At 34.8% G+C, this 12,371-nt stretch overlaps 1 protein-coding gene across 1 annotated transcript in view; it reads right to left on the bottom strand.

The window, feature by feature from the left end:
- The window catches only part of PLOD2 (procollagen-lysine,2-oxoglutarate 5-dioxygenase 2), a 107,739-nt gene that overhangs the window by 52,657 nt on the left and 42,711 nt on the right, over positions 1–12,371 (bottom strand). Inside the window, exons 3-4 of the mRNA XM_036850206.1 lie at positions 11,571–11,707; positions 344–507 (exon numbers count right to left, since the gene is read on the bottom strand). Of these exons, the coding sequence (XP_036706101.1) occupies positions 344–507; positions 11,571–11,707 (301 nt within the window). The remainder of the gene's footprint in view (positions 1–343; positions 508–11,570; positions 11,708–12,371) is intronic.

Consider the following 12,371-nt stretch of genomic DNA (forward strand, 5'->3'; position numbering starts at 1 on the left):
AGACCTGGATCCCTGTTGTTTTTCCTTTAATAACTAAATGTCTCTAAGAAAAGTCACTTAACTCGGGGAAACATGGGTTTTCTCACTTATAATGCAGAAATAATAACATTTACACTGCCTAGTGCTGTTAGCAGCATCATATGATATAATAGATGAAAAAATGCTTTGTCAACTATAAAATGCACTGTGGATTTTAAACTGATATAATTTTCCCATAGGAAAAGAAGATAATGGTTATTTCAAACCTCATGTCTACAGTGACATATTTTAAAAAAGGTTGCTTCATCAGTATTTATAATTTACTATGACTTGCATTACGCTTTTCTTCCAGCACCTTACCCACCTCCCGAATTCAGGTAGCGTTTCCCAATGTGCACAATGGGATACTTGTCTGCTAGTCTTTTATCCGGCCACAGAATTCCATCTGCTGCAAAGACCACTTTGTGGTTTGACTTTTGGAACTTTTTTAGAACTTCTTCTGGACCACCAGCAAATATAACATTAAAGCTGTTTGATGAGGGAAAAAAGAAGTTTTAAAATACAGTTGTCAGAATTTAGACATATAAAACCAAGAAACAGTCTCTAACAAAAGTCAGAATTTAGAATCCAACACAGGATTAATACCAACTATTTACAGAGTAAACAAAACAAGCTTCCCTCAACTTAAATTATATGGATTGTATTAAATTATTAGTGCTTACATTACATTGTCAAATGAAATCCAAATAAAAGACAGCTTTTTCAGCATTAATTTTTTTCAATAATCACTTACTCTCCAAAATCAAAATTCTAAAAGTGTTGAAATGTTAAAAATCAGTAAGTTGCTGTATAACATAATATAAACACAATCATTGACAGAAGCTGCCATTGTAACTGCCTAATGTTTCTATCTAATTTGTACCCATCCATTATAATTTCTGAAGATTTCTTTATCTTTGACAAAATGTGTTTACCTACTAAATGTCATCAATATAAATTTATATTTGAATCACTATTTAGCCTGAAATCCGAAAATAGAAGTATATAGACAAGTGTACCTTTTTAAAGCTCAATACACTTGAAAAAAATATGTAAAAAATGAAATTTATAGTTTCACTGATTTTTCTGGAGACTTTATTCCTCATAGTTCATCCACAGAATCACAATGACTTATAATATGAAATTATTATAATTCTTAGAATAATTCTTATAATTCTTGCTACAACTACAAATTCTTTTGCATCTTTTTTTAACACTGGAGTACCTCAAAACCAAAGGTTTCCAAAGATAATAATTTAATGACTTGACATCCCAGGTGGCAAACAAGAAGAGTAAACTAATGCTCTTTATTTTTTTTTTAATTTTATTTTTTAATTTTTTTTTAAATTTTTACTATTTAGTTGGTTGCGCCGGGTCTTAGTTGAGGCAGGCGGGTTCCGTAGTTGCAGCTCACCAGCTCCTTAGTTGCAGCAGGCGGGCTCCTTAGTTGTGGCATGCATGTGGGATCTAGTTCCCTGAAGAGGGATCGAACCCGGGCCCCCTGCATTGGGAGTGCGGAGTCTTATCCACTGAGCCACCAGGGAAGTCCCACTAATGCTCTTTAATTCAGTACCAGGTCTTCCTAATAGCCAATAGTCCAAATGCACTGCTGTGATATATGAATTGGGGAGTAAGGAGGCTGTTCCACATGCCTTTGCCAGACTTGCTCTCAAGGAGTTTGTTAATATGCTAGGACAGTAGTAATGCATCAGGCAACATTTAATAACTTTCTATATATGAATTATTTTTATCAAAATAAAAGACTATTTCTCATCTCTATAAAAGTACAAATCCAATGAAACTTTAAAAAATTAGTTTAGCAAGAATAGTCTAAGTTTACACTTATGGCAGAGATGCTAAGTGACCCCCATATGCCCCCAAAGGCATTCCTATGCCTTTATTTTAATAATGGAATCCCGCATGTTAACTGGGCACATGGCTAAAGATTACTCTGAAGCCATGTGGCCACATGACCAAGTCTGTCCAACGGAGTGTGAGTGGAACTGGTGTATTCCTGCAGTCTCCAGGACTTGTGCCTACCCTCTGTTTCCTGTCTCTCTTTCTTTCCCTTAAAGAACCAGACTTCACAAGTATACACGCCCTCACCAGAGAGTCCATTTCTCAATCTTTTTTTTAAAAAAAAAGATTAAAATGTTGCTAATGTGCAACTAAATTTAGTAATTATGCCTAGCCAATTTTTTAAAAACTAGTAAACGTAAAGTTGGAGTCAGAGAGATACACTATTTTTTTCGTTTTAAATTGTTCTATTTAAATTTTATCATTGCTTTTTATTTCAGTTACAAAAAAATAACTTCAAAATTAAAACACATATTGATATATGTGTACATAGATACACTTTTTGGCATATAGTTTTTTCTTTCCTCTAGGATCAATGGGCAGGAAATTTTTAATACTATTAATAACATAACCATAAAGTGATTCAGTGCGTACAATTTGAAGTCTGCCAGTTGGGTTTCTAACTCCAGCTCTGTCACTTGTTATCTGAGTAACCACAGACAAGTTAGTAATTTAAACTCTTTATGTTTCAGTTTCTTTAAGTATAAAATGAGGGGGAAAGTAGTACCTATCTCATCAAGTTATTGTTAAAAATAAAAAATTAAGAACAATACTTGACACATTATAATCTCTCAAAAAAGTTAACAAAATTAACATTATTGCTACTATAGGAAAGGGACTGAAGAAACAAGAGGTAGGAGAAAAACTCACTTTTAAGTTTACACCAGTCTGTAGTTTTAAACAACTTTATTTTTAGCCAAATACACATACATTTTAAGATAAATTTTAAATCAGAATAAATTTGTTCTGACTAAAACCTCAAGCCAACTCTTCCCTCCCTGTTTATTTACAAAACTGAATTAATCTGACTTCACAAAATATTTACATAAATACATCAACTTCCTTTTTTTCTTATAAGTACAACTGATTTCATCGTATGATCACTTTAGATTTTCGTCTCCTAGGATAATCCTATCTCTTCTAACAGGGGTATTTTCCTCAAGACTACTAGTCACCGATATAATTTTTTTTTAATATTGAAGATTAGGAAATAAGACCAGTTTTACGTGTAAGTGAGCCACAAGCGGTGAGGCAAGTACAGCAAACCCTCTGAGGCAGAGACTGCCTGGCAAGTTGCAGAGGAACACCAACACATTGTCTGGAGAGATGGATGAAGAGAGTTCATTATGTCAGAGAATCATATGATTGGAGACTTGGACCAAATTGATTCAGATATTTTGTAGGTAGCATCATATATTCAAAGCTATAAATGCACAGTTGGCAAAGTGATTGTTTTGTCTTTGTAATCCCAGCGAAGGATATAGTATCTCCACAGTATAGCTCAAACTATTAGCAGACGTCAGTAGCTTGAGAAGGAGGAGTGTTAGCAACTTGTGCTCTTATAATTTAGTATTTTATAAGCAGGCATTACCTTTATAAACAAAAAGCAATTCCTGTAAAGCAAAACGTAAAAGGCAAAAATTATCTTCATGTAATTCAAATGAGGATTTGACTTTGAATAAAAATTGAAGGTTGCTGAAATGTTCCCCTTTTCTTCTAGTAGCATTGTTGTTTCTGTGTTTAAGTACTTCAGGAAAGTTCTTTGAACCGATTTAACTTTTCAAAGAGCAAGAAAGGTTTTCTACTTAGAATTATTTTAGCCACAACAACCTAAAAGCTCAAACTTTCTAAAAAATGCACAACAGTCATAAAAATAATTCTCATAGTAAATCAGTCCATTTAAAAATGAAGAATAAAATAAAACTTTCCACAGCTAACTGTGGTAAATATTCCTGGGTCCTGCAAAAACCATAAGGTGGAAACCTCATGTGGTCATATTGAGTCCTCTAGCAGACACGTCAGTGTTCTTTCTCTAACAGGTCACTGAAACTTTTACAAGTGTTTGTCCTTCTGTGTTCCCTGTTTCTGTGGCACCAGCGACCATAGAGGCACCCAAGCTGAAAATCTTTCATTCAGCCTTGCCTCCTCCCTTTCCAAGGCTTCTCTCATCAAATCTTTTTCCAGATCCCATTGATTCCATCTACTTAATCTACTTAGAATTTAAAGCCTCTCCACTCCCACTAGAAGTCACTAATTCAAACACCCTACAAACAAGCCTCCACATCACCCACCTTCCTCCCCACTTCCAACAAGGACTGTCTGAGAAACTCTCCTGAAAACTATTCTGTGCCAGTCCCCTGACTGAATCGGTGGTTCTCCACTGTGGTCTAAAGCAGGACTCAGCAAATATTTACTATCTAGCCTTTCACAGAAAAGACCTTAGGCTTTGAGGGCAATATGGTCTCTGCAGAATGACTCAACTCTGCCATTGTGGTACAAAGCAGCCATAGGCAATATGCAAATAATTGAGCATAGCTGTGCTCCAATAAAACTATTTACAGAAAAGAGCATGGGCCAGTCCATAGTTTACCAAACCCTGGCCTGTAAAATAAAATCTAAATGAATCAGCCTCACACTAATAACGTTCCATTAAATAACCTGTTCTGAAGTCACACTGAATTATTTGATCTGTCCTCCATATCTTTAATCATGACGTTTCGTCTGCTTAGCACGCCTTTTGCCAATCATGTCCAAACCACTCACCCTCAAGGCCCATTTCAAAGGTCACCTCCTCTACAAACCTCTACTTGAGCAGCATAAATGTAAAAGATCGTTTCCTTCCTCTTAACCTCCACCGCTCTTTTCCTCTCCTTTTTCACAGAATGTTTTATCTTCTACTCTTCATGCTGGGATTGCCTGTTTATACTAGACTGCATGGTCTTCCTTCAGATCCATGACTTTATTCGTCTGTATGTTCCCCCTACTGGGGAGCCAGAGAAGAAAGCAACAGAAGTGTTCCCTAATCTTATTTATTTGTTCCTCCCCACTGATATAAACTTAAGCCAAAAGTTATAATCACCCAAACTATTAGCAGCTAGTGTTTAAAAGCTTAAAAGCTAATGAAACTGAAGCAAGCAAGTAGCAACACACCTGATAATTCTGTCTTTATTTTTTTTTATACATCTTTATTGGAGTATAATTGCTTTTCAATGGTGTGTTAGTTTCTGCTTTGTAACAAAGTGAATCAGTTATACATATACATATATCCCCATATCTCCTCCCTCTTGTGTCTCCCTCCCACCCTCCCTATCCCACCCCTCTAGGTGGTCACAAAGCACCGAGCTGATCTCCCTGTGCTATGCAGCTGCTTCCCACTAGCTATCTATTTTACATTTGGTAGTGTATCTATGTCCATGCCACTCTCTCACTTCGTCCCAGCTTACCCTTCCCCTCCCCGTGTCCTCAAGTCCATTCTCTACAGCTGCATCTTTACTCCTGTCCTGCCCCTAGGTTCTTCAGAACCTTTTTTTTTTTTTTTTAGATTCCATATATATGTGTTAGCATACGGTATTTGTTCTTCTCTTTCTGACTTACTTCCCTCTGTATGACAGACTCTAGGTCCTTCATGTCTTCACCTTAAACACATATCTATATTTTCATAGCTAATTAATGCCACAAACCAATATTATGGAACCACTCTCCCCACACCCCCCAAAGGAAAAAGCAGTTGAAAATGTCCACCCAACTGAACTTGCAGAATAGATTACAATGAAATCACAATGGAAATGATTAAATTTATTGTAGAAATTTTGAAGGAAGGGGAAGGAGTTAATTAGTTCGGATAAAGTGGGTTCTATTTTAAAAACTATTACTTGGGGGAGTTTTCCTCCAAATGGTATATAATTTCATTTCCTGAATATAGAATTTTTACTGAGGCTGGGCAGAGGTAGGAGTCAAATGAGGACACTGGCTAGGTGGAGGGTCATTCTCTCCAGACAGTTTCCTGAGAGTAGCCTTGTGCTGGAGTAACACTAGCGGAGAGGGCAGCCAAGGAGAGAATGTGGCAAAGACCTCAGACTGCTCGAGCTGCTAGCTACCTGTCATTATCACTTGGTGTTTCTGGATCCGTCTCTTTATCGTAAAATAAATGGTGAGATGAAAATCTCCCTCTAATTTTAAATGATAGTTAAACTTATCTCTGCAACACTAGAACTTTCAAATCTGGTAACTATTTGGTGCACAACAAATGTTCATTGAATCAATGAAGAAATCAAGAAGCTTTTTTTTAATCCCCAGCACTTATTAGGATGTAGCTACAGCATGCCAGATATAACGTATACAAACCTATGGATAGAAAAATGTATCCAGAGGGCAAAATTTCTGTCCCAGTCACCTCCCTGATCCAGCCACAGCAGCTAGCACCATATTTTACACAATAACAGATGTTTAATATATGTTTACTCAAAAAAAACCAAGATTCAAGGAGTAGATAATCTGGTTTGGGGGGAAAATTATATATATATATATACATACACACACAGAAAGTAGACAAATTAGTACCATTTATCTAGATATATATAAACAACCAATGTTTCTTTTGTATACAATCTGCTTCTTCCTTATTTCAACATACCCACTAATATACTCAGTAAACACTGATAAGAATATTTGAACAATTTGAAAAAATGTCACTCATTTCCTACATAATTCCTAATCATACTTCACACTATCATGGAGGAGCCTGAAGGCACTGCATATGTCTAAGTGTCAGCTAAAGATTTCAACCTTTCCTTCAAAAAAAAGGGAAAAAATTAAAAAGCAGTATAGAAGCTGAAAACTGATGTGTTTTGGCTTTCCTTCATACTAATGAAATGTTGTCCATCACTAATGACTAGGTTATTTGTCTCTGCACACTTAAACTGTCCTCACTGCCAAAAAGAAGTCCATCAAATAAATCTGCCATATAGTTAGTTAAAATTTTAGCCATCATTCTTAAAAAGCTTTGCTTTTAGAAAATTTTCACTCTGCCTTCTGTATAAACTATGTAAGACAATACAAAATGTAGGCATACTGGGAATGTAACCTAAATTACGAGAGGTATAAAATGTTTATTTCATAGAATAAAATAAGATAGGATCTGGTCCCCTGTAGAATTAATACATATAAATTATACTTCTTAATAACAACAAAATCATAAAAATACTTTCACAAACAATTAGCAAAATGATCAAATAAAACATAATCTTTCACAAGTTTCTAAAGGTAAATGATTCTAAAGAGATTATGCCAACATTCAAGTTTTTTTTGAAGACACACATTTTTCTTCTAAATTAGGTTGGTTCAGTTTTGTTTGCAGAATTAGTATAATATGAGAATTCCTTGAGGGTGGGATCTGTGTCGATCTCTTTTTCTATAGTGTTAAGTTCAATACCTGGGTCAAAGCTTCTGCTCAAGACATGTATTCTGAATGCAAAGTGAAAAATATGCTCACTGATGTCACTTCTAATACTTAATTAGAAGTTAAAAGAAACAAACACTGGTTGACATGGGAAAGATCAAAAGCAGCAGCAGCACCATTTTCATTGTTTCTAATCAAAAATCAATTTTTAACGTAATTTCTATCTTTGAGATTTAGAAAATACGGATGCTTTCCTGCCTTTAAGTCACTTTATTTCTCCAAATGAATGAAGAAAAAAATCTTTAAAAATAGTTTCAAAACATCCACCATATTTCTGCCTCTTGCAAGATGTTTCTCCGTCTTTTAATGCCATATACTGTTACCCAGTATTTATTGATTCCTTGCTATTTACCCTGACAATATGTAAATCAGGTACAGCTCTAAGCTTCACTGTCTGAAGCATAAAAACAATTACAATTCAACATGAACAAAAAGCTAGCAATATACAATCAAAGTGAGATGAGGCATATACACTAACAGCAAAGATTTCTGTAACTAAGACTATCCCTCAATTTTCAACCAGTGTTTGCTGGATCAATCTCCCAGAACAGAGCCACCTAGAAAACTACTATAATATCAGCTTTACTTTATATTCTTTTTAATTCAATATCAACTTTATTTTTATATTGTGACATTGACTACCATTCTAGTTTTTTTTTAATTCAGTCTACCTTACTGCTATCATTAGTTAGCAAGAGCCTATAAATTGCAAAGTCAATTCCCTTATCTTACCTCAAAGTCATAGAGCTAGTCGTCTTTAAACAAATACTTTAATGAACTGGGGAGTTGCTATATATCAAAATCCTTGGGTAGGTATTTTCAGAGAGGAAATACTCCTTTTGGTGAGGCCAAGAACCACCACCAAATACGTCTTTCAATTATTTCATATATTGGGAGTCTTTCAAAACAAAGCACATCTGTATTCTGTTTAATGGTGTTACATTCAGTGCCACCAAAAAAATATAAATTTCTGCTCCATCCAAATTCAAACTCAAATAATTACACCAACTGTATTTCTAACTACTTTTATTCTAAAGAATTTTCTTTAGCCTAAAAGAAAATGAATAAAACAAATGACCAAAGTTTTTATTATTTATCTGATACTCAAAAGTATTCTACAACATACAGAAATCTGGACTCTGCTGGTTTATGTTTTACTGTACCCAGCACAGAACAAGTTTGTGGGAATATTCAGTATGTATCGAATTTACTCACAATAACTTAAAACACCTTTCGTTACATATTGGCCTACATATTATCCTTAAAAAAAAAACAAAAAAACTGCCCACTATGTAATAATAATTAGGTCTGACCATATGTCTTCAATGTGACTAGACTAAAAGAAATACATGTTTTACTAGGTAATTCTAAAAGTAATGCAAAGTGCCTTATTATAAATTCAAAATGTTCAGCTACCTTGACCAAGGTGAATTATAAAATCATTATAATTTTAATCCATAGGGAATCTTCAGCTATCATGTTACAATATTTGTCCCCAAAATCTTTATGAGCCTATTTCAAAAGAACTCATCACGCTTTGTCCCTTAAAGTCATTAAATCCATTATATTTACTAGTGGTTGTTCTAATCAAAGGGAGATTGTCAACTTTACAAACTTTTTTAATTGCAATAAAACACACATGCACGCGCACGTGCGCGCACACACACTGCAGTATGAAATAACTTGAAAAAAAGTCTGTGGTACTTTCTCATATGGAGAGCTTCAGTTTTCATTTTGTTTTGAGTAGAACCCAAACCCTTGCAAAATATTTATTTTTATCTGAAATAAACATGATAAATCTTAACTTACAGAGTATATTTATAAACATCCAGTCTCTAATATTAAACGTTCATCCAAAAGTCAGTTTAGAACACATAATCCCATGGAAACGATATTATAAGATTGCTTCCAAATTAATTCACAAAAGCCTATCTAAATGAGCACAGGAATCACTGTGGGTTACTGGAAATGTTCTAAAATTGAATAGTGAAGATAACTGCATGACTCTGTAAATTTAATAAAAATTATTGAATTTTTCACTTAAAATAAGTGTGTCACAGTATATAACTTCTACCTCAACAAAGCTGTTTTTTTTTTTAAAAAATACTATTTAAACTATTAAGTACATAAATCTTGGTATTTTTTTCATATAGTAGTAACCTATGCTTCCATAAAACTAATTAGTACAGTTAAACTGTCCTTTAAAAAAATCATATAAGTAGGAATTTGTTTGATATATTAAAATTATAATAAATTCTGAACTGTAGCCTTAACCAGAGGTAAGCTTAATTAGGAGATTAGCAATATTGTTGCAAAATGGTTTTCCTATTTCAAATAATTTACAGTCTAATTCATTTCTCCCAGACCTTGGATTACCCACAATTTCTACTGTATTGATCACTTGTACACAGTACTTTTTTAAAAAAAAAAAAAAGAAGAGAAAAGAGCTCTAAAGTGGCACCAGTTGTCCATCCTTCTTTATCTTGGTTACTTATTCATTATCCCTAGGTTCCTCCAGTAAGACAGATAAGGCAGGTGGGAATGACAAGAGAAAATGTTAATGCTTCTTCCTAGACAAGGGCTTGGCTGAGTTGGGCCTGCATGTTTTCGGTTAGCTGGCCGTTCTCAGAGAGGGAGTTGTCAAGAAATTTTATCTTTGGTTCACTGATAAATCCCAAATACTAACAGTGTCTGGCACACACTGGACCTTCCATTAAAATTTTATTGTTGTCTTTTCTGTCACACTAGATCTTAAAGTATCATCTAAATAAACAAATGCAACCTCAAGCAGTCTTCAGATATCTCACAGTGTCCCTTTTCTTATTAGAAACAAATTGGCCCCTTATTAAACCAGTTTCTTCCAAGCCTAAATCTCAGATGGGGGATAGCGGGGAGGGGCAGCCTGATAGGAGAGGAAAGGGAGAGGAAAAGGAGTTCTTCCTAAAATGCAGAAAGAGGTTTGGGAATCCAAAACTATTACTGGCTCACATGTGGTAACTTCTACAAGGAGAATTTGCCCCAAAGTCAAAGTCAAAACATAGGTGTGGCAAGTTCAAGCTGACCAAAATGGTTGTTTAAAATCCATGGTAATTTTAACCCAAACATACTCAATATTTAATCTACACCGTTTATTATCAACTTCCTGCTCCTTTTTCCTAAGGGTAAAAAAATAAATAATAGATTCTGTAGAAAAATTCTCAGTACACAAGCTAACACCATCTATACCACACCTCATGTTGCAAGAATAAATAACTATAAGCAGAACTTTATTTTTTCCCAGGAGACAGCAGAGAAATTCTAAAGATGCAAGTATATGAACCCTTTCAAAACCTGTAAGTGTTGATGGCACCAGGACTTCAGTATGTCCATTTCATTTCAAAATTTCTGCCTTTATTTAACATTTGCATAAAAGCATTGTTCTTACTTTCATCTGTAATAATCTGTGGTTTTGGATTTTCAAATTGAGGGAGAGATATAAAATAACTTGCCTAAGTTAAAGAGGAAAATGCAAAGGGATTTAAAATGATGACCAATGACCAAAAAATAAAAATATAAAGGAATGTAGAGGGACTTCCCTGGCGGTCCAGTGGTTAAGACTCCACGCTTCCAATGCAGGGGACCTGGGTTCAATCCCTGGTCAGGGAAGTAAGATCCCACACTCCGCATGGCCAAAAAAAAAAAGTTTAAAAAAAAAAAGAATGTAGAGAAAATGGAAGAAAGAAGGTGGCAACCAATAATGGCTCATGACAACTTGATGTTATTAAAAACATGTGAGAAGAAGATGGAAACACAGTGAACACTCCAAATTTAGTAGAAGAAAAGATATTTACAGATGAGAAAGGTTTTTCTTTATTATTAAACATAGGCTTTTTTATTTCTCACTTATAACTTACATGATGTATTTTCTCCCTGACAACCAGAATCCATTGAGTTGCTCTCTCAACAGAAAAATTCAATATGATCTTTATTCCATCTCAAGTGAGGATTAAAACATGAATTTCACAAAAATTTTAGCTCATGCCCTGTTTTCCCATTGGTGTTTATGGTAACTCATCAAATTTGATCATATTACATAACTACGTCAGACCATGGTTTTATAATTGTGAGTAAAATCTACTTTTTAAAACAATGATCCCATGTGAATAAAATAATTTAATATATAATCTACAAATACGAATTTCAACTCTTTTAAAATAATTTAATACAGACTTAGAAAGCCACAGGTTCTTTCTCTTACCATTCAGTAAACAAGACAACCAGATCCTCTTGACTGGCATAATGTTCCATGACTTCTTTCATCAATCTCACTTTTTGGCCCCCTCCAATAGTATTAATTCCATCACCACCTCTCCACTCCTTTCCTTGACCAAGGACCTATAAATGAAATCAACATTTCATCCCTGGGCAAAACTCAGATTATGATAGGATTATAAAAACTGGAAGTCACCAGCAACTTGTACAGTATAACACAGTATCACTCTTTAAATGTTACACTAAGTCATGATGCGAAACAGAAAAAAATGTGATGCCTAGGTTAGGTCATACTTCTTCAATAGTATTTACCCTGTAAAATGCCATTCCTAATTTTACCATTTCAAAAGTGAAGTCTAATCCAAGGAAGCTGGGGGTTGGTGGGGGAAGCCCCAGAAATTATTTCTCACATCCTATTTCTCTTTATTCAGACTGAAATGAAAAAGAAAATGAAGAAACTTTCCGTAACACTTTTCAATCTGGCAGGAAATCTGTCTGATGAACGTTGGGAGCCCTGGAAACTCAGTGATTCCTGGCCGGGGCCCTTAAGCGATTTTCCTGCTGAAACCAAATGGGTTGTCCAGGGAAACACAGAGGGCATCAAGTCAAATGTCACCTTCTTTACCTTAAAAATCTTAAGCTTAGGTTACCCTCAAAAGTTTAATAATTTATCAATACAAGAAATCGCCTAAGCACATTACTCAGAGCTAAGTCTACAGCCATTCTCGGCTCTTGTTTGCTTAGCCTCAGCAGCTGCCTCCTGAGTCATACGCCTGCTGACTCACCT

Source organism: Balaenoptera musculus, chromosome 4 (genome assembly GCF_009873245.2).
Source record: "Balaenoptera musculus isolate JJ_BM4_2016_0621 chromosome 4, mBalMus1.pri.v3, whole genome shotgun sequence".
Classification (NCBI taxonomy): Eukaryota; Metazoa; Chordata; class Mammalia; order Artiodactyla; family Balaenopteridae; genus Balaenoptera; species Balaenoptera musculus.